Below are 27,940 nucleotides of genomic sequence, written 5' to 3'. Positions count from 1 at the left end.
TCTCCGCCCACCCCCGACACGCGGCTCCTCTCCTGGGTGCTCATTGGCTGATACTGTTGTCAATCACACGCTCTGAGATACCCGCCCAGTCACCCCGGCTCCCGCCAATCCCCGGTCAGATGTACCTAATAGTTCTCAACCCATTGGTCAGGGCGGAAGCAGAGCTGTGACGTCACGGGGAAGTTAAAGTGCTGCCGATAAAGTGAAGCGTTGCAGTATACGAGCTGCGGATTACGGGGAGGGAGGTGAGTGTTACGGGCTGGGAGTGTGGCGTGCTAACAGACGGGCTCTGTGTGAGTAGTGATGTCATGCCTTCATTGACTAGTGTGTTATTTGCTGCTGTCTCATGGAGATGCTTGATGGGCTGACTGGGCTATAGAGGAGCCGGCTGGCGGAGATTTGCTCCTCGCATCCTGACGGCTATGTCAATGGTATGTAGCGGTGGTTTCAGGCTGGTGGCCGGTGCGCGGTGCCGGGCCTCCTGCAGCACAGCAGTGAGTTGTATCCTGACTGGTGTACGGTGTGCCGGGCAATGTCACTGCTGGTAATGAGGGAGGTGAGGATGCCATTAGTGTGCTGAGCCCCTGGGTGCCCGCACGTCTCTGCAGTCCGGTGTGGTCTGCCTGGCATCACAACCAAGCGGGCACCTAAGCCCTGCGGACTGACGGGTGTAGAGCGGGCACCTTCTGTAGCCATGTGAGGAGCACATAAAGCTGCACTCAGGTGTGACTGCAGCTCACCCTCTTGTGTCACCCCGAGCTCCAGCAATCTCCAGGGCTGAGGATGGTGCGTACAGACTGGTACAGACTGCACTGTGTGGGAATAGCTTCATGTCTCTGCTGGCTGCCAGGTGTGAGGGGCTCTAGAACAGCTTCAGGACACTGCAATGGTGGCAGCGGTGTTGTCTGTATGTCCAGGTGACTTATGAGGGTGAAGAGTGGTCAGTGACCCCCACCGCTCATTTACTTGCTAAGCAGGTTGGTGGGGTCCATGTGGTTGGTGCATACCAGTTAGACTATTATGACATACTGACTACATAATAAGATCCATTCACACGGAGGAAAATGGAGCTTTATTGGGTGCTGAATTTTACACGCTGAAAAGTCTCCCATTGACTTCAATGGGGTCTGCTGGCTTTCTCTTTTTTCACTAGCGGAATTTTCTGCTAGTGGAAAAAAATCTAGCGGCACCCATTGAAGTCAATGGGAGGCTTTTTTTTTGTTTTTTGCATGTAAAATTGAGCACCATTTTCCTCCGTGTCAATGGACCCAAGAATTACAAAACTGAGAGACATTGGATCCTGACCTTGGTATATGTTGGCATTGTTTTGCTTTGGGCAAAGGAAAATGTGATCCATTAAAGCTGTTCACGAAATCGTAGAAATATCCCAGTTTTCTTTCCTTACTAATGTTATCCTCTGCTGCTTCTTGGCTGACTTTCCTGTTACCTTGCCAGTCTCTGATCACTCAACTGATGCCCTGTGGAAACAACTTGTGACTTCTGCAGCCAGTCATTGGCCACATTGGTGACAACTCCTCACCGCTGCAGCCAGTCATTGTCCGTAACATGTCATGGTGACATGTCATTATTGGAGCCTAGTAAAGAGAAATTGGCAAGGGATTGGGGAAGTGTTGGCATAGGAGCAGTGGTGCATTAGTATGGCAAAGATTATAGGGGAGCTCTGTGACTATTATATTGATGGCTATGGCCTCTTCACTCCTTCCAAGCACAGCCCTGTACATTGTACAATGTCTGTAAGCTCAGCCCTTTCATTTGAATGGGACTGAATTGCAGCATGGCTGTGACAAATGAATTGGATGTCAGGTGTTTGAGAATAATTGGAGCTCAGTATCATAGGCCTGGACACACATATATAATATATTATATAGATTCTGGAGCTGTTTAAAGATATATATTTTTTTTTTTTTTGAACATGCAGCAAAAGCTGCTTCAAATTCCTGAAGCAGAAACTTTCTGCCTGACATTAGCGCCAAATTCCTCCGCTTGAACCAGCCCTTAAAGGGTATGGTCATGTATACACTCTGTTGTAATTTCCCTAAGATGTGGTACAGAAAAGGCAGAGGAAAAGTCCTGCACTTCGTGCATGGGTCCAAATCTGGCAAAAAAGCCAGATGATATTTTAGAAAAAAAAATAGTACTTGCAAATTAGCTGACAATTGGCCAAAAGTCTCCAATCATGGCAAACATTGTCATTTCTAGCTGCTCAAATGTTCAGCACGTGTGTCCAGCTTTAGATCTACTACCTATAGTCTGTCTGAAATGGAGTGCATCTTTTATCTGCGGCAGTCAGTTGGTAAAGGCTCTCCAGTAGTTGGTCCTACAAGTAGCTGCTAAAAGATGCGTTCTCCCGCCAGCTATACCTCGGTATTTACTTAGAGGTTAGGAACCTAATCCAGTGGGTTAAAAGGATTTGGTTTTCGTGTTTGAAATAAAGGATAGTTCTACTTACCCTATCAGCATTGGATTAACCACATGGTTATCTGAAAAGGGACAGATTGCCATTGTTTACCTCCTGAGGGAATGAAAGATTGGGTTTGAAATCCAAAATACAAGCTCATTGTCCCAACACCAGAGGTTAAGAACTGTGCATTGTTTGTTGAGTAGTAAATTGTAGTTATCAGCTCTGTTCTGTTATCTTATCAGTATACAACAGTAAGTCTCTTTATTCTTCACCTAAAGTGTAGACGGAATATCAAGGCAGTGGAGTATGTAGGCCAAACCACATGTCCTATTTCTTCACAGCCTTTCTGCTAAGACTTATTCATAGAGTCCTAAGAAAGTAAATGTGCAACAATTTATGCATCCAATGCAACAATAATTGTAGAAGTTAAAATATTTCTGTAACAATCTGTAATGTAACTGACTTATCTTTTCTTTTTACCTCCATAGACTGAAGATGCCATGGATAACTATGAGATGAGAGTTTGACACGTCTGAATTCTTGTTCTGGGATAACCGGTTACCCATCCCTGCACCTTCTGACATCACTCACTTTTTTTTTTTTTTTTTTTTGTTTTCTACGTTCATACTTTAAATGCAAGACCTTTCCTAAGATTACTTATCGTTTCCTTGTTTCACCCCCCAGAATCAGTCTTTTATTCTCTCATTTTGGCAAACTGCCAGAATTACTTGCCCTGTCCTTTGTGACTGTACATGTTTTTCATGTTGCAGCAGTCCTTCTGAATTTTTACTTTCTCCTTGTCATATTGAATGATTAATGGGGAGCGACTATATCTTCTTAGCTTTAAAGGCCATAGAGGGCAAAGACTATTTTGGAGGGCTCTCCCCAGAGTGTGGGCGAGTGTCATCCTCAGCATATAAGCATTTCTTGGACTATATACAATCTTGAAGGCCACCACAATGCCACCTGTACCTGAACACCTAGATGATGGTGTTGTGTCTAACATTGTCCATCCTGCTCTAGAGAACCAACACTTGGATGTAGATAACAATCCCCTCATGGAAAATCCTAATTTTTTGGAGCCAGATGAAACCGAGGTAATAGTCATAGGTTCCCGTGCGAATACCAAAGGGGTGCAAGAAGAGGATGCCTTACTAGAGAATGGTAGCCAGAGCACAGAGAGTGAAGATCCAAATATTGAGCCTTCTTGCGAGGCTGTGGTGCCACTAAAAGAAACTTCTTTTTCTATTGGCCTCCAAGTTCTGTTCCCTTTCTTACTGGCTGGATTTGGGACTGTGGCTGCAGGGATGGTCCTTGACATAGTTCAGGTAACTTTTGTGCAATATGCTTACTTCGATATAAAAATGCTCTTATCAAATCACCGAAGGACATTGCTGTCTTTTTAGCGCTGTGTTTACATGTTAGAAACATATACTGTACCATTTGTATAGGCTTGCATAGCAATATATTTGGCCGTTTTGGCACGTTTACTTTGAGTTACTTTGAAAGTGCTGACAAATGTAGTAATCTATTAGTGTTATTCATCTATATTGTGTGTGCAGTCATGTTCTTTCTATTCTTTAGACAGTAGGCACACAGACTTGTCGTATGTGGAATATACTGTATATGATCAGATGCTAAATATGATGTACACTTCAAATGGTAATACTTACCCTTTTTACAAAAATTGAATCTACCCAGAATATTAAATGAGTGTTTAAAATGACCCTAATTTTAACGCAGTAAAAAAAAAATAAAAAAAATCATGAAATAGCATGACAGTCATTTGACTTCAGGTGATACGACATGCATGTGTCTGATTGTTTTGTTTTTTAATAACTTTAAAGTTTGTAATTATCTTTCTGTACTTGCACTAATACACACAAATGAAGAGAGAAATCTGCATTGTATGTGAAATTACAGCAAAGATTGTAAAGGCAGCAATTGTAGTTGTATAGTCAATAGCTTTTGATGGTAGCAAGGGCACCTGTGACTCTATAGCAATGAATTGTGGGGTGTTTGTTTGCTCTTTTTGTTTTTTTGTAATTGTCTTACAACAAATTCACCGTAATTCCCTAGCTTAAATGTCATCAGTGATACTGAAGTGGGTTTTAGACCTAAGAAATGATGACATGGATATTACTCACACATGATTCAGATATCTGCTGTTCACATACATGTCGGGACAAAAAAGAAACTAATTTAAGAAATTGATATGCTTTGCTCAGATCTGTGAATAACAGATGACATCCATGTACTGTCCAGAATATTTTTTTATTTTGTAAACAGAATTGTCTGCAAACTTTAAATCTTGTTTACCCCTTCCTGCACCATGATATAATTACTACATCATGGATCGGCTAACTCCCACACCACGATGTACTATGGTAATGGCACTAGCTCGAGGGAGGTGTTAGCTATGTGAAAGGGGGGGGGACCCTTCTGTCTGTAACATTTGTGGTTGGAGTTGAGTTCCAATCATGGGTGTTATCTCCTTAGATGCTGTGACTGATCATGACCACACATTGAAGAGGCTTCTCTAGTATCCCCATACCTTATCAGCAATGTCTCTTAAGGAGCCTGAGGCCTGTTTTTCTGCATAGACATGGCATACAAAAGACAATCCCTCTAATTATATACTCCAAAACCAACACAGTGCTACTTCCCTTCTGTGCTGTCTCCGGCTTCTCATTTTCTCATTGTGAATAGAATATGGGCTCTTTCATGATATTTAGGTCGCAGTGCTATTTAAAGGGATTGTCCTATCTCAAGGATCCTATCTATACTGCTAGTTTATGTGGATTTAAGACTTTTCCTAAATACATTGCTTCAGCAAAACTGCTTTGTTTGACTAATATCTGTGTTTATTCACTTCATTGTTTACACTGTTTCCATAACCACAGACCTGGGGATGATCTTATATCTCGACCCAGGACAAGTGACAGAGCTCTCTGCTCTCGGGGGAGGGGGGGGGCTCAGCTGGGTGCGCCTGACTTGGGAGCAAGCTTGTATTTCTGAGCTGGTTATCTCCCTCTTCCAGTCATCAGTCTGCTAATTAAATTTAAATGTAGTATGTAAATTTGGGATTCTCATCACCTATCAAATCCAGCTCTGCTACATCAGCTTCATATTGTGCATCTTCCAGTGATAATGTGCTAATTTATTTACAACCATCTCTCATTACTGACTGCAAACATGCACTGCTATGAAGAGAGATGGCAGAGCTGGCTTTGTCTGTGAGATGGCAAGTGAAACCCTGCCCACCAATTCACTGAGAAAACCAGGAAGTGAACAGAGCAAACAGCATGCAAGATGGTGAACGGCCAGTTGAGAATACCCCTTTAAATTATTTCCAGAGATATCACTGGCTGAAAGCTTAGTCTGGATTGGGATTTTTATATCATATGTAATATAATATATTATACAGCTTCATATGAATATTCTAATCTCCTCTTTTTCAACTAGAGATATCTCTGGAAATAATTTAGATAGTACAGCAACTTTAGTGTCATCTCAGCCATTATAAAACTTACTGTTCTTTATATAACTATTTAAAGGGGCTCTATCAGCAAAATTTTGCTGTATGAGCCCCACATATGTCTGAAGGCTATTCAGGCACTGCTAATCTTATTTTAACCCCCCTCCCCACCCCCGTTTTGAAATAATACCCTAAAAACGAATATGCAAATGATACCTTTGCTTGCACTGTAAAATGCCGCGATTTTTTTCCCTGCAGCGTCTCTGCTGCGGGCAAATCACGGCGTTTACATCCTGTGGGGCCCCAGCCTAAGATGAGATTAACAGTGCCTGAATGGCCTTTTTAAAGGCTGTTCAGGCATATGTGGGGCTCATACAGCATAGTTTTGCTGATGGAGCCCTTTTAAAGTGACCCTCCCATACCCTTATTTTCTTTACATTTTGCTCAGCCCCATACACTGTAACATTCAGTAACAGGTAGAAACCGCTCTTAATACAGAAGCAAAGGAAAATATAAAGAGAGGCAGGATTTCACAGGAAGGATCCAAAATTTGTTAAAAGTATATTCCAAAACTTACTTATGACACACATACTACCATAAAATGAGAAGCTGTCGAAGTTTAGTTATGCTTTAACTGCAGAGGGCACAATATACTACATGGTTGGGGACACCTTAGATCACAGAATGAGGCGGAGTAAAACTTTAAAAGGATCCTATGATTCGAAGTGTTTTGTTTTTCTGCCTAACACATTGGAATAGCCTTAAGAAAGTCTATTCTCCTACCTTAGAAGTGGTCTCTGGCCCAGCATTTGGTAGAAATACTGTTTTTTACCGGTATGCAAATGATTTCTCTCGCAGCACTGGGGGCGTGCCCCAGCGCTCAAACGGCACTGGGGCGTCCCCAATGCTGCCAGAGAACTCTCCAGCGCCGCCTCCATCATCTTCAGAAACGTCATCTTCCTGTGTCTTTTTCCAGCGCAGGCTTTGAAAATTGTAGGCCTTTGGGCAGAGCCTACTGTGCATACCCACAGGCGCAGTAGGCTGTGCCCAAGGCAGAGCCTACTATTAGGCAGAAAAAATGTACCTCAAATGGTACATTTAGGATGATCTTCCCCCATACATGGGTTATAAAGGACCACCACACCCAGAATCCAACCAAAGCAAAAACCTTCCCTTTATAATGCCACACGTCCGTCTCCTGGTGCTTGCTCTTTTATTTCTTATCATAATCACAAAGAAGGAAAATAAAGTTAGAAAAGCTGTGTAGTATTCTCTGGTAGCAGCCATGATTTTTCTTTTCCTTCTCTCTTCCATCTCTTCCTCCTTCTCTTCTCTATTACACATGAGCGAGGAAGTTTGAGGAGTGGGCAAGGTGAAATCTGAATCTTAAAGTCCACCTAAATACCTATTTTAGTGTAGGGTATACATAAAACCTGTCCCTATTGGCAAGTTTGTGGTCTTCCTTGTTCAGCAAAAACACATCATGGGTTCTCTGCTCCAGTGTGATGGCAGCCATTTTTCTTCCATGACAACCCTTACAAATCTCTTGCTTGCTCTGGTCCAGTGACGTGATGTAGCACAGATAAAGTGCATAGTGTGGCCTTTTGGATTAGGGGGTGTCAGCAGTGTCCTTAGCTATTGTCCAGTTTAGTAACCGACACTAACTGAACCGTCAAATTCTGTTTCCATTCATTTCAATGGGATTTTATCTAGTGTCCGTTTACCCCCAATCCGTCAGAAGTCCGTTTTATTTTCCAGCAGACAAAACAATCCTACATGCAGGACTTTTGTGTCCGTTAAAGACACTTGCTGTCTGTTTTTTTTCTAACATTGAAGTCTATGGGCAATGGACTAGTAACTAATAGCCATCAGCTACTGCCTGCTTTGTCCCCTTTTTTTTTTTTTTTTTTTTTTTTTTCCCCTCTTCGTTTTGGGGTTTTGTTTTTTTTGAATGGACACCTTCATGACAGAATTCAACGGTATTGTGAAGGGGTTGTACAGTGTGTTATAAGATGTATATAAATTGCTGTTCATGTCCTGTGTTTTGGTACATATACATATATTGCATTTCTGTGTACTTGGGAACTTGATTGATATTACATAGTGCTGGTAACTTTAGCCCTGTCTGGACTGCTCTGTTCTCTCTAAGGGGGAAATCCTAAATTTGGGCTGTAAACTGTAGCATTAACCATTGAGTAGAGGTTATTACATTCATAACTTATTCCTGCATACATTCCAGTGTCTCCCTATGAATGCCTGCTTGTGTATCTTTCTTGCTAATCCTAGCTGAGCCTTATTGGCAACAGCTTTGCATGTGAATCCAGCGATGAGCTGCTTGAGATCTGCGCCTTCCTGGAGTGCCCCTCCACCCTTGGGTGAAATAAGATCCATGCTGCTACACTACATGACAGGGACAGTTGGCTCGGTGTCCTTTTAGAAACATGTGCTGCCTGTACATGGAGGGGAATAATCAACTTCTTCTGGTCCCCCCCCCCCCCCCCCCTCTTTAATTTACCATAATCTTGCATATCTCCTCAAAGTAACAGCTCTTTAGTTGGCCATTAACCTCTATGTACAGGCATAAAAAAAGTAGTGTTGATGAGGATATGTCTATATTTGTGTAGTCTGCTCAGTTGGTAAGGCTAGAGTCACACAGTGCTTCTTTTGATCAAGAACTGCTTTCAATTCTAATTAAGGTAATGAGTAGAGATGAGCGAATCGTGAAATATTCGATGTTCGTTTCGAGTAGAGCCTTAATATTCGACTACTCGATCGAATATCGAATCCCATTATAGTCTATGGGGAAAAAAAATGCTCGTTTCAGGGAAACCACTATTCGACTAAAGGAGAGTCACCAAGTCCACGAGTAGCAGGAAGAGAGTGTTTAGGAGGAGCGCTGTGCAGTTAAAGCGCATGGACCCCATTATAGTCTATGGTGTCCATGCGCTTTAACTGCACAGCGCTTGCAGTTGCGCTGATAAAAAGTCAGCTCCCTCGTAACCGCAATCTGCCAGCTCTCCCAACTAGCAAAGACAAGCCTGCAGCAAATCAACGCTGGTTCTGCAGCAGGCTCGTCCTTGCTAGTTGGGAGAGCTGGCAGATTGCGGTTACGAGGGAGCGGACTTTTTCTTATAGAATGAATAGACCAGCGTTGACTGGCCAGTGTGCAGCATTCGGCCAATCAATGCTGGTTCTGCCGGAGGCTCGTCTGTGAGGAGGCAGTCTACAATCAGACCACAATGGAGACTGCTGTGGTCCGATCTTAGACTCCGCCTCCTCAGACAAGCCTCCAGCAGAACCAGTGTTGATTGGCTGAATGCTGTACACTGGCCAATCAACGCTGGTCAATTCATTCCTATGAGGAAAAAGTAAGCTCACTTGTAACAGCAAGCTGTCAGCTTTCCTGACTAGCAAGGACGAGCCTGCTGCAGAACCAGCGTTGATATGCTATACACTGTATATCATTCAGCCAATCAACGCTGGCTCTGAATTGAATATTTACTGCTAATAGCTATAGTATTCAATCGAGTACAAATATTTCAAATACCGTAGTATTCGATCGAATACCTACTCTATCGAATACTACTCATCTCTAGTAGTGAGTCTTGGGGTGCACTCGCGCAACCCAGGTGCAAAATGGTGGTAACAAGTGTCTATTTATTTTTCATGGCCATGTTGCACCCAGGGGGCATATGTTTTCAAGGAGCCTCTATATCTGAGTGTATGACATGACTTCTATTATTTTCAGTCTGTTTTGATGGTCTCTAAGTAGCACACAAGCGTTGTCATTAAAACGATTTTTTTTTATTTTCTCTTCCCTTATCAATCATGAAGACAGAGGCCCCCTCACCTGGTCACCGATGCAGGCTGTCTATGCATATCTATATACAATATCATTAGTCAGTAATGTATGCAGACAGAATGTGCGCCGTCTGCATCCGTTTCTGATAGTTTTTCAGACCAGACTAAAGGACTAAATGGAGAGTGAAAGAAGCCTCTCCACCACCCCGAATTACACATGTGCTTTTTGTCTGGCAATAGCTGTTAGCCATTTCTAAGGAGTCAGAGTGCGCCTGTGGAAGAGAGAGAGAAAAAAAAAAAAAAATGTGGCCTTCAAAGTTGTATCAAGCAAGCCCACTCTTGTGTATTTTCCACCATGGTACTTTTGCCCTGACTTTTTTTTTTTTTTTTATTAACACCCCCCCCCCCCTTCCCCATTATTCCCATTCCTAGGTCACTGCCCTCTGATACACATTACATATGATGATCCTTTACACGTGCATGATTATTCCTCAAGCAGACACAATATTATCTTGGTCTTTTTATAGTAGGTGGTAGTCGTGGTGTAATGTTACCCCCCTCTTGGCAGGGCAGTAAGAACTAGTTGTCCATGTGATGCCCCTATCTGACCTAGTCTGACATGTGAGTACGTTTTGCACGTTGTCTCCAAGTGTCATATCCCACCTGATGTGTATGAGCACGAACACGTGTCTGTGCCATTTGTAAAGCAAAGGGCATGTGTTTTATGAGATGTATAGATCCTTCCATTAACTGCTTCAGGGTCAGGCCAAATTTTTTTTTTTTTTTTTTTTTCTTGAACATGTAGTTTTGAGGGAAATAATGTTACCTCATAAACTCTGCTGTTGGGACAGGAAGACAGGTTAAGACTCCTCCCACTCCAGTTGTTCTTCCTGTCCTTAAAGGGGTTGTCCCGTCACAAGGATCCTATCTATACAGCTTGTAAATGTGAATGTAAGACTTTTCCTAAATACATTGCTTCAGCAAAACTGCTTTGTTTGGCCACTATATTACTTTATTCATTTTTTTTGTGGCCACAGCCCTGACCTAGCTGCTCCTGAGTCAAGTGATGTATCAGCCTGCTCTCAGGGGGGAGGGAGGAGGGGCTAAGTACACGGGAGCCAGCCTGGAGGGGGAAAGGGGGGGTAGTTTACCCTTTGGGGGACAGGTGAAGCCAGCAACATCGCTATGCTTCTGCCCTGCATGAAGCAAGCAGCGGCAGAAGCGATGCTGATATTCCGGGGCGGGGGGCAGAGGAGCGGAATAACAGCATCGCTTCTGCCGCTGCTTGCTTCATGCAGGGCAGAAGCATAGCGATGTTGCTAGCTTCACTTGTGCCGGCGTCTAACTCCCCGGCATCCGCTGTAATAGGCGGATGCTGGGGACTGTTAGATGCCGACAAAGGCACATTGCTATGCTTCTGCCCTGCATGAAGCCAGCAGCGGCAGAAGCGATGCTGTTCCGCTCCGGGGTCACATATGCAAAGCCAAGCGGTGAGATGCCGCCGGCCCTGCGTGCAAGCTCATACACCAGTCTAACCTTCACAATGCTAATACAGACCCGCAGGGTGTCGGGTCTGTATTTGCATTGTGAAGGGTAGACTGGTGTATGAGCGCGCACGCAGGGCCGGCGGCATCTCGCCGCTTGGCTTTGCATATGTGACCCCGCCCACCAATGACGACACAAAGCCGGAAGACAGAAGATTTTAGAGGAACGAAGACGGGTAAGTATGCGACGTGGGACAACCCCTTTAAAGAAGACAGGTGCAGTGAGGTTCCCTGGGGTGTTTTATGGGCACCACAGTGGCTAGCTGAAGTTCTAGGGTCGAATCTAGCCAAGGACCACATCTGCAAGGAGTTTATGTTCTCCCCGTGTTTGCATGGGTTTCGTCTGGGTACTTCAGTTTCCTTTCACTCCAAAGTCTTACTGATAGGGAATTTAGATTGAGTGCTGTATTTGAGACAGTGTTATCAATATTGCTGTAAAGCTCTGCAGAATGACAGTGCTGAATAAATATGGTGGAAGGTTTGATTGGGAGGTTTTTGCCTCCGCTTCGTCCTTTCTTTGGGTTAACACCCTTCCGGCAGAGAGTCCCTTGTCCTTTTGTCTGGATGTAGGGGTCGAGTCACTTAGTGCTGCTCTCCTGTTTGGGTTGTAAGTGCTTAGAGGCCTTAGTTTTACCACTACCACCTTGTGTGGATGAACTGGCAGAACTTAAAGGGATTCTACCACTAAAACACATTTTTTTTCTAGTTACCACATCGGAATAGCCTTTAAAAAGGCCATTCGTCTCCTACCTGTGGAAGTGCTCTCCGCCGCGCCGTTCGTTCAAAATACCGGTTTGTACCGGTATGCTAATTAGTTCTCTCGCACCGATGGGGGCGTCCCCATCGCAGGAGCAGCGATGGGGGCGTCCCCATTGCAGCTCGAAAACCGACCGCAGCGCCGCCTCTATGGTCTTCTGTATCCTCCCCTTGCTTCTTCGTCTGTCGGACGCCTGCGCAGTACGCTCTGTTCGGCGAAGATTGCCGAACGTACTGCGCATGCGTGAAATTGCGGTCCCAGCCATAGTGCGGGCACCGCAATTTCGCGCATGCGCAGTACGTTCGGCAATCTTCGCCGAACAGAGCGTACTGCGCAGGCGTCCGACAGACGAAGAAGCAAGGGGAGGATACAGAAGACCATAGAGGCGGCGCTGCGGTCGGTTTTCGAGCTGCAATGGGGACGCCCCCATCGCTGCTCCTGCGATGGGGATGCCCCCATCGCTGCGAGAGAACTAATTAGCATACCGGTACAAACTGGTATTTTGAACGAACGGCGCGGCGGAGAGCACTTCCACAGGTAGGAGACGAATGGCCTTTTTAAAGGCTATTCCGACGTGGTAACTAGAAAAAAATGTGTTTTAGTGGTAGAATCCCTTTAATTAAGATCTTTGATCATCAACAAATGGGATAACAGTTTTTGTTTTGGTTTTTCAGACATCTGACAGTTTTGTTTTTCAACAGGGTACAAGTTGCCCTCATCCTCAACTCTTGTCAGTCAAGATCCTAAAGTGGCAGAGCAGTATGTTCTCGCTCTTGCTGTGGAGGGAATTCTCCTGATCCTTTATATTCAAATATTGCATCAATTCTAGATTTTCTTCAGTCAGGATTCAGTCGTCTCAGCCCTGGCATCTTTAAATGTCCAAATTTCTGTTTGAGCCCATTGTATCCTCAGGCCTGAAATTCTAACTTAAAATAAGACATTTTATAAGTGGCCGTTACAACGGTTAGAAGAACTGGGAGGTCCAATCCCTAAAGAATAGGGATTTCACGGATTCCTAATTATTCAGTTAAAGGGGAATCACAGAAGGGGTAAATAAAACTTAACTTTTAATAATATGTGAAAAGAGTTCAGATATGTAATAAATATTTATACATGTATGAAGTCTGTTTTAACATATTATTAAAAGTTAAGATTTTATTTATTTTTTTTATTTTATTTTTGGTTGCATCTTAATAGTCATTCTTAAGTTATGATGAGGCATGTAGTCAAAGTGGCTTCTGCAGAGATCAGGAAATGGTGCTTCCTCCTTTCTGTCCAGTATCTAAAAAGCCATAAGATCAAAAATGTATTCTCTGGACATGGGTATGTGCTAGGTGGCTGAAAACTACTTTGCAAATGGCCTGTTGTTCTCAGGTTTATTTTCTTACACTGTTCCCCTATATACACCTCAATCGGGAAGTCAGGGATGGTAATAAACTTTCTCTTTGGGAGCTCCAGCACTTAAAGGGGGTTGGCCACTTTCAGACCAATATTGAGACTAATGTTCTTAGTTTGTATAATAAAAAGGTGTACAATTCTTCAATATATTTTCTGCATCATTTACCTAGTTTTCTAGATCTGCTTGCTGTCATTCAGACTTTCCAGAAATTGATATAAATAAAAAGTACATCTGGTTCTGCCAAAGGTTTATACGTCCTCCTGTCTAGGGAGGAAAAGTCACTGGTGTCAGGATATGGTGACTCCAATTTTACAAATTTTACAGAATATTAAATGGTACCACTACAAAATACAATTTTTGTCCCACAAATTAAGCTGTGAGGAAAAATTTTAAAAAAGAATAATCATGGCTTCTGGGAGGAGCCAGAAACTAAAAATGTCTTTGGCAGGAAGGCTAGCTGGGCACTGTAGTACCTCCTTGTTTTCAGACAACTGTGGCATTAATAACTGTTAAAGCAAAAATGTGTGTATAACATATATATATATTTTAATATAATATAATTTTTTATTTTTTTTACTATATTTTGTGTGGTTTACATAATTTTATAATTGTATCGTTGATCCTCTTTGGCCCCATAGACCTTAGTCTTGTTTACATGGAAGTAGTGTGTGGGTGTCTAGAAGGCTTGTCCCAAATCCAGAAATGGGTAAAATAATTGAGACTTTGAAATGTTTCAACCACACTTCTTGTGAGTAGTATTTACACTTCCTCTGCAATGTTCCTTGGTGATCTGACTTTTTCTACGTAAAGAGCTCCTACGCATTTCAGTGCCAGAGAACGGACCTTACCATTTTGTGTTCTCTGGGGACAGACTACTGCACTTTAGGTCTTGCAAGCTGGAATACCTTTTTGTATGAATGCCTTGAACGTTGTTGCAGGTTTAAGATGAATGCAAAATTACTCTTAGACGATTTGCTTTCCATTAGGTCGAGGTTATTTAATATCCATCTGTATTTTCAGCACTGGGACGTCTTTACAAATGTTACAGAAGTGTTCATCTTGGTGCCTGCTCTGCTAGGCCTTAAAGGGAATCTGGAAATGACTCTGGCATCACGCCTCTCAACTGCAGTGAGTATTCTGTGGCTTCCTGAAAGCATTAAGTAAAAATAGTCCTGCTGGTTCATGTGACATAGGGTCTGAAAGCCATACTGCTGTCTGACTGCAATGACATCTTGATTTTTCAGTCAGTCATGCATGCATCTCTCCCGGTCAGACACTTTGTCTTTGACTGTGAGTGAGAAGGAAATATGGCAGCAGTCAGTCCTCTGCTCCATGTCCTATACAGCATCAAATGCTTTGACTAATTTTAAAAGGAATTCCAAGTGCCTAGCTAGTGCATAGAGCAGAGGTCTTACATAATATAACATATGTGGCTGCATGAGGAACCCTATAGAATATGGGTGACCACCTCTATTCCCTATGTATTGCCCCCAAAGCATTTTTCCCCTCCTTTTCTTAATGAAATTGTGATTTACATGAAAATTGGGCTCGAAAGTTAAATAGCAGAGGCATATTTGGAAACTGTAGAATCCCCTCTAGTACTGAGATTACATTTATAACCACTTTACCACTGGCACACTCCTTTTTTTTTTTTTTCTTTTTTTTTTTTTTTTTCTTTTACATTTAAAGGCTCTATCATTGGGAAAAGTCATTTTTAACTAAGCACATAAATGCATAGTCTTTAGAAAGTCTATCCCACACCTACCTTTTGTATGTAAATTGTCTCAGTGGTTTTTGAATGAGCCGTTTTTATTCATATGCTAATTAGCTTCCAGTCAGCACAGGAAGTTCCCAACAGCCTCCTCTCTGCTATTATATCGTGTGTGTGTATAGCAGCAGCCGCCTGTGCTGTACACATACATAGGAAAGCACGATGAGACTTCTCGGGTGCACCAAGAGGCTAATTAGCATATGAATAAAAACTGGCTCATTCAAAAACCACTGAGTCGCGTTACATACAAAAGGTACATGTGGAATAGCCTATCTAAAAATGACTTTTCCCAATCATGGAGCCCTTTTTAATGTGACTAGTTTAGGACTATTAGAGCTAACTAGAATGAGTTGTTTGCCTAAAATGGGGCCCCTTTCATCGTATATCCTGTAGGTGTTATGAATGCAACCACAACACAACCTAATTTCTTGGCTTTTACTAGGAGACTGAAGGATTTGCTTTATAACATGTAATTGGACAACTCCAGCTGTTCAGTAATGATGGCTACTATTAAATATTGACCGTCATATCGGCTTGGCTGTTTCTTCAACATAATGTTTACCCTTTGGCGTGGGAATTGACGTTGCATAAAGGCAAAAGTCCTGACCAGGTCACCCTGTCCGTGTACAATGTAACCTAGCCCTTACAAAGATCAAATGCTTACAGCACAGCATGGTAGATCATAATGTCCTAGTCCTGGGGAGTCTATTAGTCTTAATGAAGGAGCTTCATTCCACAAATCCAATTAATTATTTTCTGGTCTTCTGGAAATTTTATGATTGTAATAAACGGTTCTTATAATTTCCCAAGGTAACCTACTGTACATTTGAATTTTAATTTGAACACTTTTACCTTAAGCCAGGTCTAGGAGCCAGCAACTCTAAGGCCCCACGTCGCAATTTGCCTGTGGCAGAAACATCAGGGAAAAATCTCAGCATTTTAGTCAGGGCAAAACAGCGGTGCAGACACCCCGTGATTTCCAAAACCAGCGCGGTCTTGAAAATCGCAACATGTCAATTATACCTATGGGGAAACCGCTGGCAGAGGACAACAGAGGAAAACGCGGTAAACTGTCTAAAGCGCTGCAAGAAGGATGATGATGCGTCCCGTAGGGCTTAGACTAAGACGTCCCTCTTGCAACTACGGATGTTGGAGTCTGAGTTTTGAACATCATTTGAGGTTCTATCCCTTTTTAGTAGTAAATGTCTGCAGATGGGTTAGGGTCATCCGATTCACATGATGATTTTTCCCTCCCTTTATCAGTGCAAATGAGTACGAGACTAAGAGGAAAACGCAGTTTGATTCAGGTGACCCTAACACATCTGCAGGCTGAGTTGATATGCTGGAGTCTACTGACGTACTCTTATAAATGCCAAAGAATAGCATCAAATCTCCCTTTTTTGGTCTGTTTTAGGCAAAAGCCCCACATAGCGTGATGCAACCAAACAGCGCTGTGAGATAAACCAATTCATCACTGCTTTTCCGGTAGTGCTTTTCACAGAACATCTGCAGAGTTTTCCTCTTTCCTTTCTGCTTCCATTATACCTATATGGAAACCACCAGTATATCCATGGGTATAATTGACATGCTGTGATTTGGGGAAAAAAAAAGTCTTTTAAAATGCAGCATTTACGCTGCAGGTTATTTTCTGCAATGTGTGAATGGGATTAGCCAAAATCACATTTACTTTGCAGTTAATATAAAACGCTGCGGTTTTTGTAGTGGCATTTACACTACTTGGGGCCCTGGCCTTATAAAGTGTCTTCTGTGTCCATGCTCTGTTTTGTAGCCTTAATTTTGTGGTCTCCATGTTTTAGGCCAATATTGGACAAATGGAAACTGCCAAAGAGAAGTGGACCATGATTGTTGGCAATATGGCACTAATTCAGGTAGGTTTTGGTATATAATTTGGATACATATCTCATTACTTTTGGAGGGGGGGGGGCGCTAAACTTAGAAACAGAAGATGTACTTTGCCACAGTGTGTGTCAGTCTGCATGGTTTATAAGTCTAGAAGTAGAAATCTTTCAGTGACCACAGTTCTCCTGATCCTTTTATTTGTGCAGGAACTGCTGTCATTGGTAAATGGGCTGTGTGCTCTTGGTCTGCCATGGCAGATGCTAATGAAGGAAGGAATCTTTTGCCTCTAAAATTGCATTGCCATCAGACCTATATGCCGTATCTGAGATTTGTCATAAATGCCTGTGTCCTATCTCTGTAATAAGCACTAGATCACTAGAACAAGAATCTCTGACGCTGGCAAATCCCAAATAACCCATCCCTGTGGATGTGCCATAATGTCTGTGGTGAGAATACCTCTTTACCTGCATTATTTGAGGCAGCACCTGACTTTCCAGCTTGCTAAAAAAAGGAAGTGTTACGATTATCTTGAGAGGACTTGAGTGCACAAAAACACAGGTCGCCTGGTAAGTAGCCCAATGAATTGGGGAGGGGGATCAGCATGCAGACCCATAGCAATAACTGGATGCTCAGCCACTAGATGAGAAGGAGGCAGAAGAACAAGACTTTGATGGAACAGCAGACCTATATAACATATATTTAGTAATAAAGCTTTTCCAGTGCAGGGATAAATGGGCTAGGATCACATCATGTTTTTACTGCACAGCTCTTGCTTCTGTTGAGAAAAAGCACCAGATAAACTATGCGCACTGATGCAATGGAAAGACATAAATTCTGGCTTATTCCATCTTATGTTTTCTCTTCCTAGGTACAAGCAACAGTTGTGGGTTTCCTGGCTTCTATTGCAGCAGTTATTTTTGGCTGGATCCCAGATGGCCATTTCCTTATGGAACATGCTGTGCTGTTATGTGCGAGCAGTGTCTCTACTGCATTCATAGCTTCTTTAGTCCTGGGTGAGCACACTCTTATGTATGTTGTGAGGGCATGTTCATGCACACGATTTTTCCGGCCATCTTTTGGGATGAACTTCCCATAAGGACCTCTAAATAATGATATAGGTGAACAAGCCAATACTTGCCTGCTTTGTCTTAGACCTAATATTGAGATTTAATTTTATTTTATTTTTCCTTGGTAGGTCTTGTTATGATTGGGGTAATCATTGGTGCTAAAAAGCTTGGTATTAATCCTGACAATGTGGCTACACCTATTGCTGCCAGCCTTGGAGACTTGGTTACTTTGGCATTGCTATCTGGTATCAGCTGGGGCCTCTACAAAGAAATGAGTAAGTAACTAGTGTATGTTGGCATACACATAGAAAACAGATATAAAGAGAAAATGTTGTCCTAATTTTGTGACACTAAACTGTCCACAGGACCATATGGACCAGGGGTTTGGTGTTGTCATGCGTGTGTGTGTGTTCATGTTGTAATGCCACTCGTGCCAGAATTACAAATTTTCCCCAGAGCAATACTCCTGACTTTTCTGCAAAGTTTTTCACTGAAACAAAGGGGGAAAATTCTGCTTCAGTGTGCATGCACAACAGGATTTGGGAAGGGAGGGGTATTGGTAAGCTGGAGATGTGAAGCTCACCTGTACAGTATAAAACTGTGTGTGAATGAAAGATGATGATGACAGTAATGTACTTGAAACTTGCAATCCTCATGAAAACTTTAAAGATCTGCAGGGTCAGTCTTGGAAAACTGTTTTTTGGCGAGGGCTGGTGTTAAGGCAATTTCCCAGGTGATTCCTCTTTACCGACACCTCAGGGGCTCTGCACACCCATCTAAAATCCATGAACTATAAATGTGCCCTCTACACCCAATTGCTTCTTCCATTAAGCGCTTGGCTGTGTATCCAAACGGTTTATACCTATTTCTGCATTCGTGTTTCTGTTCAGGGAGTCTGTTTGGGGACACCCCCTTCCCCCCTCACTTTCTGAACGGAAATCTATACGCATTAAAAAGCAGTTACCTAAGGAAACCACACAGACCCCATAGACTATAATGGGGTCTGTGTGGTTTCTGCACAAAACATGCGAAGAAAAGAGTCCTGCAAACGACACTCTTCTCTCTGCATGATTCGTGTGGAAACTACACAGACCCCATTATAGACTATGGGGTCCATGTGGAACCATTTCTTAATGCGTATAGATTTCCGTTCGGGGGGTCCCCAAATGGACTTCCCGAATGGAAACCCGAACGTAGGTGTGAACTGGGCCTAAGTGCGTTCTCCTTTTATAGTACAATGTCTTCTTTGGCCACACAGCAGAGCGTAGAGACGTGGACCACAGATACTGTTTTTGGATGCCATGCACTTCTGCCGAGCTCCTAAAAAGCCAAGAAAGTTGAATTCCCTTACAGAAATGCATAATTTCAGTGCCCTGTATGTTGCACCCAGCTTGTGTCCGTGTGCGTGCACACACTCACTAACTAAAAGCTTGTTGTACTTGGTAAAACCCACTTAACAATTTTTGGAGTGTCTCTCTAATACAGGTTTTGGCATACAACGTATTTGGCGCTGACATTTTGTTCCCCCCCCCCCTCCCCCCTCACACTTGCAAAGCAATTGGAAAGTGCTTGAAAATAATTTTAGTGAGAAGAATATAGCATTACACTTATGAATTTGAAGGAAAGAGAAAGGATTATTGTTAATGTTTAACGTCTGATCTTTTTTGTTTTGTTCTCCCTCCCCACAGAAATCAATACATTTGTCAACCTTATTGTGTGCCTGTTGTTTATAGCTCTGCTACCGGTGTGGTTTATAATTGCCAGGAGAAATCCAACAACAAGGCAGGTGCTGGCAACTGGATGGGAACCTGTCATCATTGCAATGGCCATCAGCAGGTGGGAGATCTCTTCACACTAGGTTTTTGCTTAAATAAGCAAAATAAAAAATGAAAAATGCCACAAGTATTAAAATTCATGTTTATTCATAATTAAAAAAACATAAATGAGTGAGCAAACTAGGGAAGGGGGGGGGGGGGACAAATAGTCCAAATACTGAAAATGACCGCAAAAAAGTGAGAAAAGACAAAATGTAAATTGTCAAAGCATAAGATAGATGCACCCAAAGGGGGTGGTGTATGTGTTAAAAAATAAATAAAAAAAAAAAAAAAAAAATATTATATATATATATATATATATATATATATATATATATATATATATATATATATATATATATATATAATTTTTTTTTTTTTTTTTTTTTTTTCCATGTTGGTTAAATTACATTTTTATTTTTTGCCCCTGTATATTTAAAGAATGTTTTAGGTAAAATGTTGACTTGACTTGAAATGAAACTAAAAATATTTATTTCACTGTATTGAGTGGGGAAAAAAAGCTGCATTACATAAGCAAAACAATACCTACATGGCAAAGTGTCTTTTGGTAAGCTCTTTACTTTATGCCCTTAAATCTGTCTTTTAACATGTTTGGTTTTTTTTTTCACATCTATTTATTGCAGTGTCGGGGGATTGATTTTAGATAAAACAGTATCGGATCCAAACTTTGCAGGAATAGCTGTTTTCACACCTGTCATAAATGGTAAGTATGCAACACTTCCCCCATCACCCCCCCCCCCCCCCCAAACACACACACACTTTTTTCATTCCATTTTTAAAGGGGCTCTATCAGCAAAATCATGCTGCTAGAGCCCCACATATGCGTGCATAGCCTTTAAAAAGGCTATTCAGGCACAGTAAAAGTTATATTAAACTACCCCCCAGTTTTAAAATAATAACCTAAAAAAGAATGTGCTCTACTTACGGATCGTGCACGCTGGGCGGGCATTCAGGGTGTGTCTTCATCTTCATCCCCGCCTCTTCTTCCTCCGATGTCCTCCGGTCCCATCTTCTTCCAGCGCTGGGCGCATGCGCAGTAGCATGCGGCTTCTACTATGGCTACTGCGCATGTGCCCAGGCTATCACTGTCCGTTTGCGAGCGCTGGAGGAGGACGGGACCCGAGGACATCAGAGGAAGAGGAGGCGTAGATGAAGAAGACGGCGCACCCTGAATGCCCGCCCAGTGTGCACGTTCGGTAAGTAGATCACATTCTTTTTTAGGTTATTTTAAAACGGGGGGGGTAGTTTAATATAACATTTACGGTGCCTGAATAGCCTTTTTAAAGGCTATGCACGCATATATGGGGCTCTAGCAGCATGATTTTGCTGATAGAGCCCCTTTAAGGGTCTAGGACTACTCTCATAAAGAACTGGAGAAGGTATAGAGAGTAACTTAGAATATGAAAACACAAGTAACAGTAATATGTGAAAGTGTTTTTATTTGGTAAAGAGGATTATTTACCAAGGTTCTGATCATGGGGAAAAAAAAGTGGCAACTAATTAATGTTATTACCAAACCTTCTATTGAATTGGATGGAAATTGTATGCTTTCTTTGGGTGAATACAGATGGCCCTGGATGGTGCTGGTACCAACATGCCAGTGCTGGTATTTAGAAATTTTGCTAGAACTAACCATGTTTTCCTTTTGGCTAGGTGTCGGTGGGAACTTGGTTGCTGTGCAGGCCAGCCGTATTTCCACATATCTTCACATGATGGGATCACCGGGTGATGACATTGGTCTTGTGTCTCGTAAATGCCCTAGTCCTTGTCGAACATTCTTCAGTTCTGGTACTGTGGTTATTTGTAGATAATATCCTAAAAGGTCGATTAATCTCAAAGATGAGAAAACAGGAGGAGGGGGAAAAAAAAAACAAAATAGCCAGCATAAAATAAAACACTTAAGCCTCTAGGCTAACCTTGGTTGGAGGGGTCTTATATTTGCTGTGTACAGTCTTCAGAGATATAAGCGGCTACTATTTACAGCTGCGAACATTGCATAATCTGCTATGGAAAAGCTGAGGGTCACATACCAATGTATGCACTGCCTGGAAATGGCAGGGTTATTTCAAACCTGTGTCACTGGCATGTTAAAGATGCTATGGTAGTATAGTTAACCTTTCACCACCTCTACCAATTGTAGTTGTATTTCTCTCACTCCTCCAACACCCCCCCCCAACCAATTAAAAGAATAAATAAAAACTTGATGCGATTTAAAAAAAAAAAAAAAAAAAAAAATCGGCTGTGAAAGCACACATACTACAATGGAAGAACAAAAGGGAAGGGAAGGAGTAGAGTATGGGTAGGAAAATGTCTTATACTGTTATACCATGTGTTCGGTGATATTGTAAATTTGCAACACTGGTATATACACTAATTTCCTGGTCCAGTGTGTTTGTTCACTGGGCACAGTAAACTCAGTGAAAATGAAAGCCATAAAAATACAACATTTTTTTTGGTGTCTTTCATCCCTTTATTTTTGCTTTGCACAGAATATTTTCAGTACATTGCAATGGCACCGTGCAAAGTACAACTTATCCCACAACAAAGTCTTCATACAACGTTATGAACTGAAAGTTTTGGTGGAGAAAAAAACTGCAGATTTTTTTTTATTTTTTTTGTCTAGTAAACTGTAATAGAAGGAGAAAGCATAAGACCTGACTCTCTGATGTATGTAGATAACTGTTTATTATAGGAATAGTTTTAGTCTTTGACTTGTGTTTCTGACCTGACGTAATTGTTTGATGCATTTGCTCATTACATTTGGTTCCTTTTTCCCTTTTGTCGTTGCCCAGATGTGAACTCTCGCTCAGCCCGTGTGTTGTTCCTTTTAGTGGTGCCAGGCCATTTGGTTTTTTTGTACACTATTAACTCAATGAAAGGTGGACACACAACAATGACCCTGATTTTTATGGTTTTCTACATGATGGCAGCATTGCTTCAGGTAAGTGCAATTTTACTTATTTTATTGTAAAACCTAAGGCTTGGTTTACATCTGCATTCGGTATTCCGTTTGGGGAGTCCGCTTGGTAACCCCCTGAACAGAATACCGAACATATTAAGCTCTTATTAAAGCCATGTGTGGGCCATAAGCTGGTAGCATTTTCCAAACTAAATAAAGAAGGTACTCTTGACTCCATGTATCCTGTAATACTAGGTGCCCATGCAACAGATTAACCATGTCCATACTGAAGTGGTCCCATGTGGAGGTAGAGACTCCAGTCCAGATACCTGAGCGTTCGTCTATGTAAAATGCGACGAACCTTTGCCTTAACTTAAATTGACAGAACGATGATTTTTCATGTGATGGCCATGGAGTGCTCAATTACATGTGGCCAAGGAACTCATGGCAAAACAGTCTGCTTCTGATCAGTGTCAAGTGCATACTGCTGCCCCAGAGCATATGGTATAATTTGAGATTGCTTCTGCATTAAAAATAAAAAATAAAATTGCTCCAGATTCTGCCTAAAAACCAGCCTCTATTGACTGTCAGTCAAACGCTGATTATAAATTCCCCCCCCCCCTTTTCCTGAATGGTGGACTTCCCCAAGGACTACTTCACACTACAATTTTTCAGCCTGCCCTGTTGTGGGACGTTAAGGGTCCACTCAACGGAGGAAAATGGTGAGTTTTCCATTTTAAAAGGAACCCATTGAAACTGAAATTCCACACCAAATTCTTCACCATTTTCCTCTGGGTGAATGGACCCTAATGTGAATAGAGCAATTAATGCAGACAGAAGATGTTGTACTATGAAGTGTGAGAGGGAGACTGACTCGGGGTGGTCACACTTGCACCCTGTGTCCGGTGTGTGCATTCCCCCAGGTCTCCATCCTCCACCCCGGCAAAACTGGACAGGGGACAGAAACCCGACGGTCCAGTTTAAAACCCATTCATTGGAATGGGTTGATAAAGGTAACCGCCTGTGGCATGTAGTTTATAGGCAACCCCTTTTTAAATTTGTGTAGTTTTGTCAAGTGAGAAAAAAATCCACTTAAATGGCTACAGATACTAATTGTGGTTAGAATTGAAACACAGACTTCAGCCCTGCAAGGTGTAATGTTGGTACATCTAGCTATACCATAATCGTAACCTCTCTATCATAAGTAATATTTTGTTGTCAGTACAAATGATAAAATCAGAGTAATGCTGTTGCTTCATTTAGTATGAAGTCAAGCTTTCTAAGTCCTTTTTATTTTCCTGTGCTTGTCATGCAGGTTCTGGTTCTCCTATACATTGCAGACTGGATGGTTCATTGGATGTGGAACAGAGGGATGGATCCTGACAACTTTTCAATTCCATATCTCACTGCGCTGGGGGATCTTTTGGGCACTGGGCTGCTCGCACTTAGTTTCCATGTACTTTGGCTAATCGGAGACCGCGACACTGATGTGGGAGACTGAATGTTAGACCACTTGAAGTACACTTTGTAGGGACCATTATGTGGCCTGGATAATTTAACAGGAGACTAACTAGAAATAAGTGCAATTTATTTCCCTCTAAACCTCGTACACAGCGATGTATGTTAAATTACTTTGAGCTGCTTTGTTCTTGCACAGCAAGTCCCAGTACCCATGTATGTGCAGCTGGTCCTGCTTCTGAGCCCCTCTCCTGTCCCGCTGCTGCACACTTCAGCAGTGTTTAATATGCATGTTTCAAGGCACTAGTTGTCTTTTTTACAAAAACTGGGCAGGTATTATTTACTCCCAGAAGGTTTTTGTGTGTAAAGGGGAATATCCAAGTGATTCTTGAAATGTTTACATTTTTGACTGGTTTCCAAATGAATGTCACTGGAAAATCTATACAACACATCTTGGGCAGCATGAAGTGTTTTTGTTGTGTTTTTTTTTTTTTTTTCTGTTGGATTCTAGGTTCCAATATTACTGGTACAGAGTTCCTCAGCTTCATTTTACATATTCAGTCGACTAATGTACACTCTGATGCACAGCTCTACATTGGATAAAACCGGTTCAGTCTTTAGCCAATGCAGTATTTTGTCGGGTGTGCAGTACTACAACAGCATACCTGCTGAATATAGATCAAACTGACACTCGTCATTCACAAGCTGCCTAAATACACATTTTCTGCTTTGTTTCAGTATTAAACTATTTTACTTCACTGCATTAACTCTAACAAATATGTGGTGAACTAGAATATGCTGCAGGCTTGAAAATCTGCCGCATTGCCTTACATCTGCACAATATTTTTTTTTTTTTTTTGTCCATAACATGTGAATGGGGCCTTGTAATGTCTGTATAAAAATTGCTATGCACAACTTATACTATGCAGTAGTACACATGTAGCTTCAATTTAAACTTCTGTGGAAAAGGTCCGAGCAAACTTATTTTTCTTAAAATGTAACCGTTCCAGCAAAATGACGTGTGTAAACCCATCCTTCTTGCCATAACACTTCCCACTAGGCTCCAGTACTTAAGTGAGAATTTATATACCGTAGGTAATGTTTAGTAGCACAATCTTTCTACTATAGTGCACCATGCCTGCTCACTTAAGAATCATTTATCTGTATGCTTTTGGCTCCTAGGAAAAGTATATGGTCAATTCATTCTTTACACTACCCACCAACTCGGGACACTTTGGGGTCACTACCCAGGCAACACACCAGGAACTTAACTGACCAATTTGACCTCCCGTCCCCAACCTGTAGGCTAGGGCTGCACATAGACCTCAGTGTGTAATAGCAATGTTTATAAGGCAAACACTGAGTAGCTTGAAAAAGACTCTTCCAAGTAGTTACCAATTGTAAAGGAAATTTAAAAAAAAAAAAAAAAGCCATTTAATATTAAATTGGAGTTTAGACTATCAATGTAAATTTATTAGAGAGTTGGTCAAACTTCATAGACTTGCATTGATATCTTGCTCTGAAAAGGTTCTCTGCTCGAGGAGAGCATATAACTTTACAATAATGCAGTCAGTAATGTATTCAGTACCATTGCTTTACGCCTAGGCTTGTTTTCAAACTGTGTTTTGGGGTTTTGTTTGTTTTTTATTCTCTTATAAAAACTTTAGTTCTTCATTAGTTTACTCTGCTGACAAAAATAGCCTTATTCTAGCCTCTTATCTATTACCTTGTTCCATTAACTATTTTGAATTCTGGAAATGACCTAGGTGGTGATGCACACGTATCTTTATGATGGCCAACATATATGCTATTGAATGTTTTCCAAAAACTTTGCTGTGGACCATATCCACGGCATCCAATTTCTGCTAATTTTCTAGCAGCTTCCCTCTCTGTGATGAGGAGCCTTTGTTACTCTAGAATCCATGCACACCAAGACTGAAGTCTTTTACTCTCATTTCATAAAGTCACCTTTCATGGGCTTCACTGATTGGATTTTCAGCATTTTGTGTTTCACGGTAATGAATTAAGCCTTGTCTGTATCACTTTTATTAGCTCCATACACTTTAACTGGATAACTGGATTGTTTGAAAAGAGCACCAATTGCTGTCTGTTTCTTTTAGTGTTTTTGTGACTTGGTATTCCCCTAGGATGGTCTTATTACAGTTGTCTTAAATACTGATCAATTTTATTTGAAGGAACAATGTTTGGCAGCCTGTTCTGCTCTAACATCTGCTGGCAAGTATGGGTCTGGAGGGAAACTACCAAAAGTTTGTGTTTTTATGTGTTTTGGTTGTTTTTTTTTGTTCTGGGTGAAAAAAAATTAGGGCTAATATAAAACTTTTTCTTTTTTCCATAAGAGCAACTCTTAAAATAACCCAAGCTGTCCTGGGAGCTAGGATACCTTGGTGTCATGAACAAGCTGGTGCAATTCTCCCCCCCCCCCCCCCCCCCTTAATACTTGGCCAGCTACTTCAGAACAAAGGTTGGATTAGATCCCGACCTTTCAGAAGACTTATGTGGATAAACAAATTCAGCAGTTAGAAAAGAACAAGCCTTCATATAAAGGGAGTTGCTCTGTAAGGCTAAGTTCACATCTGCACACGGATATTTGCCGATGGAGAGCCAGAACACTAACAGTGGTTACCCTTAAACCCTCAGGCTATAGTGGGGTCTATCGCTGGTTTTTATACTGAAACCGGCAGAGAGAAAAGTCCTATGTGCAGGACTTTTCTCTCTGCCAATTTTCTGCGTGTCTTTTGCTACTGGAGACCTAACTTTTTTGGCTCCATCTGATGTGAGAATGGGAAACCTGCATATCCCCTTTTCAAATGGAGGATCACATGAGGCACCAGTCTCTATGGGACTGTAGGAGAGGAGTGAGTGATGTACTTTCTGACATGACCTGCAATCCATTTAAAGGGGATCTTCTGTTCTTGTTAATGGTGGGAGTCCAAGGAGTTGGTACCCCTTTCAATCAGACATGTGTCCTGTGCGTAAAACCCCCATAAAAATTCTCAATGAACCATGCTTTACAGTAATAAGGCAGACATCATGGATCATTCAGGTGCTGCAATGTTGTTACCAAAGCACCTTCTATTTATATTAACACTAATTTTCTTTCACATTTTAGGTATAATTGAGATGTAGTTTCATATGTGCAATCTGATTCTATTGAATACTGTTGTAATTTTTGTGTAAGCCACAATGGGTGTTGATTCTAATGACTACATTTACAATTGCATTTTTCATTAGCCAGTGATGTAGTTCCTTAGAAAACTACTGCCTCTTTAAATCTGGCAGTCAGTTATTTGCATAAAAATATTGCATTGCTCTATTGAACTTGGTTTAAATTATTTGTTTATGAATATAAAGATATTTAATAAAATAAAGTTATTTAAATATACATGTCTTCTGACTCGTGTTAAAAGGTTACATGGGCTGTTTTGTAACAAACATGTCCATATGGAATCCCCATATGTTTTTATGGTGTGTGTATTTATTTATTTATTTTTTCTCTCTCCTTCCCCCTAGAACCTGGAAATGAAGGGGCTAGAAAGCATTTCTTTTCCTCAAAGCATAGCTTCAGTTCAAAACCGGTTTCTCCAATGACTGACAACTCCCTTTAATTACAAACAATATTTCCTAATGG

At 41.7% G+C, this 27,940-nt stretch overlaps 1 protein-coding gene across 2 annotated transcripts; it reads left to right on the top strand.

Annotated features, from left to right (window-relative positions):
- The first annotated feature begins 151 nt into the window (after positions 1 to 151).
- On the top strand, positions 152 to 27,646 carry SLC41A1 (solute carrier family 41 member 1). Of its 2 annotated transcripts, none has more exons than XM_075264099.1 (11): positions 152 to 245; positions 2,911 to 3,750; positions 14,422 to 14,529; positions 16,990 to 17,061; positions 17,901 to 18,045; positions 18,228 to 18,374; positions 19,788 to 19,935; positions 20,558 to 20,637; positions 21,588 to 21,722; positions 22,727 to 22,875; positions 24,149 to 27,646. In XM_075264099.1, the coding sequence occupies exons 2-11, from the start codon at positions 3,382 to 3,384 to the stop codon at positions 24,332 to 24,334; spliced, it is 1,539 nt and encodes a 512-aa protein (XP_075120200.1). In that variant the 5' UTR covers positions 152 to 245; positions 2,911 to 3,381; the 3' UTR covers positions 24,335 to 27,646. The 2 variants fall into 2 exon arrangements, with proteins under 2 accessions (XP_075120200.1, XP_075120201.1); XM_075264100.1 differs by lacking the exon at positions 152 to 245 and adding an exon at positions 273 to 293.
- Positions 27,647 to 27,940: the final 294 nt, after the last annotated feature.

This window comes from Leptodactylus fuscus, chromosome 2, assembly GCF_031893055.1.
Source record: "Leptodactylus fuscus isolate aLepFus1 chromosome 2, aLepFus1.hap2, whole genome shotgun sequence".
In the NCBI taxonomy this organism is placed as follows: domain Eukaryota; kingdom Metazoa; phylum Chordata; class Amphibia; order Anura; family Leptodactylidae; genus Leptodactylus; species Leptodactylus fuscus.
This window is presented reverse-complemented; position numbering and strand designations above follow the sequence as displayed.

What these genes read in the sequence shown, in the direction of transcription:
- SLC41A1 (XM_075264099.1), top strand. Translation starts at nt 3,382, where the DNA reads ATGCCACCTGTACCTGAACACCTAGATGATGGTGTTGTGTCTAACATT. An exon ending in CATCACGCCTCTCAACTGCA is followed by an intron (nt 14,530 to 16,989) that starts GTGAGTATTCTG and finishes TCCATGTTTTAG; the next exon opens with GCCAATATTGGACAAATGGA. An exon ending in GCAATATGGCACTAATTCAG is followed by an intron (nt 17,062 to 17,900) that starts GTAGGTTTTGGT and finishes TTCTCTTCCTAG; the next exon opens with GTACAAGCAACAGTTGTGGG.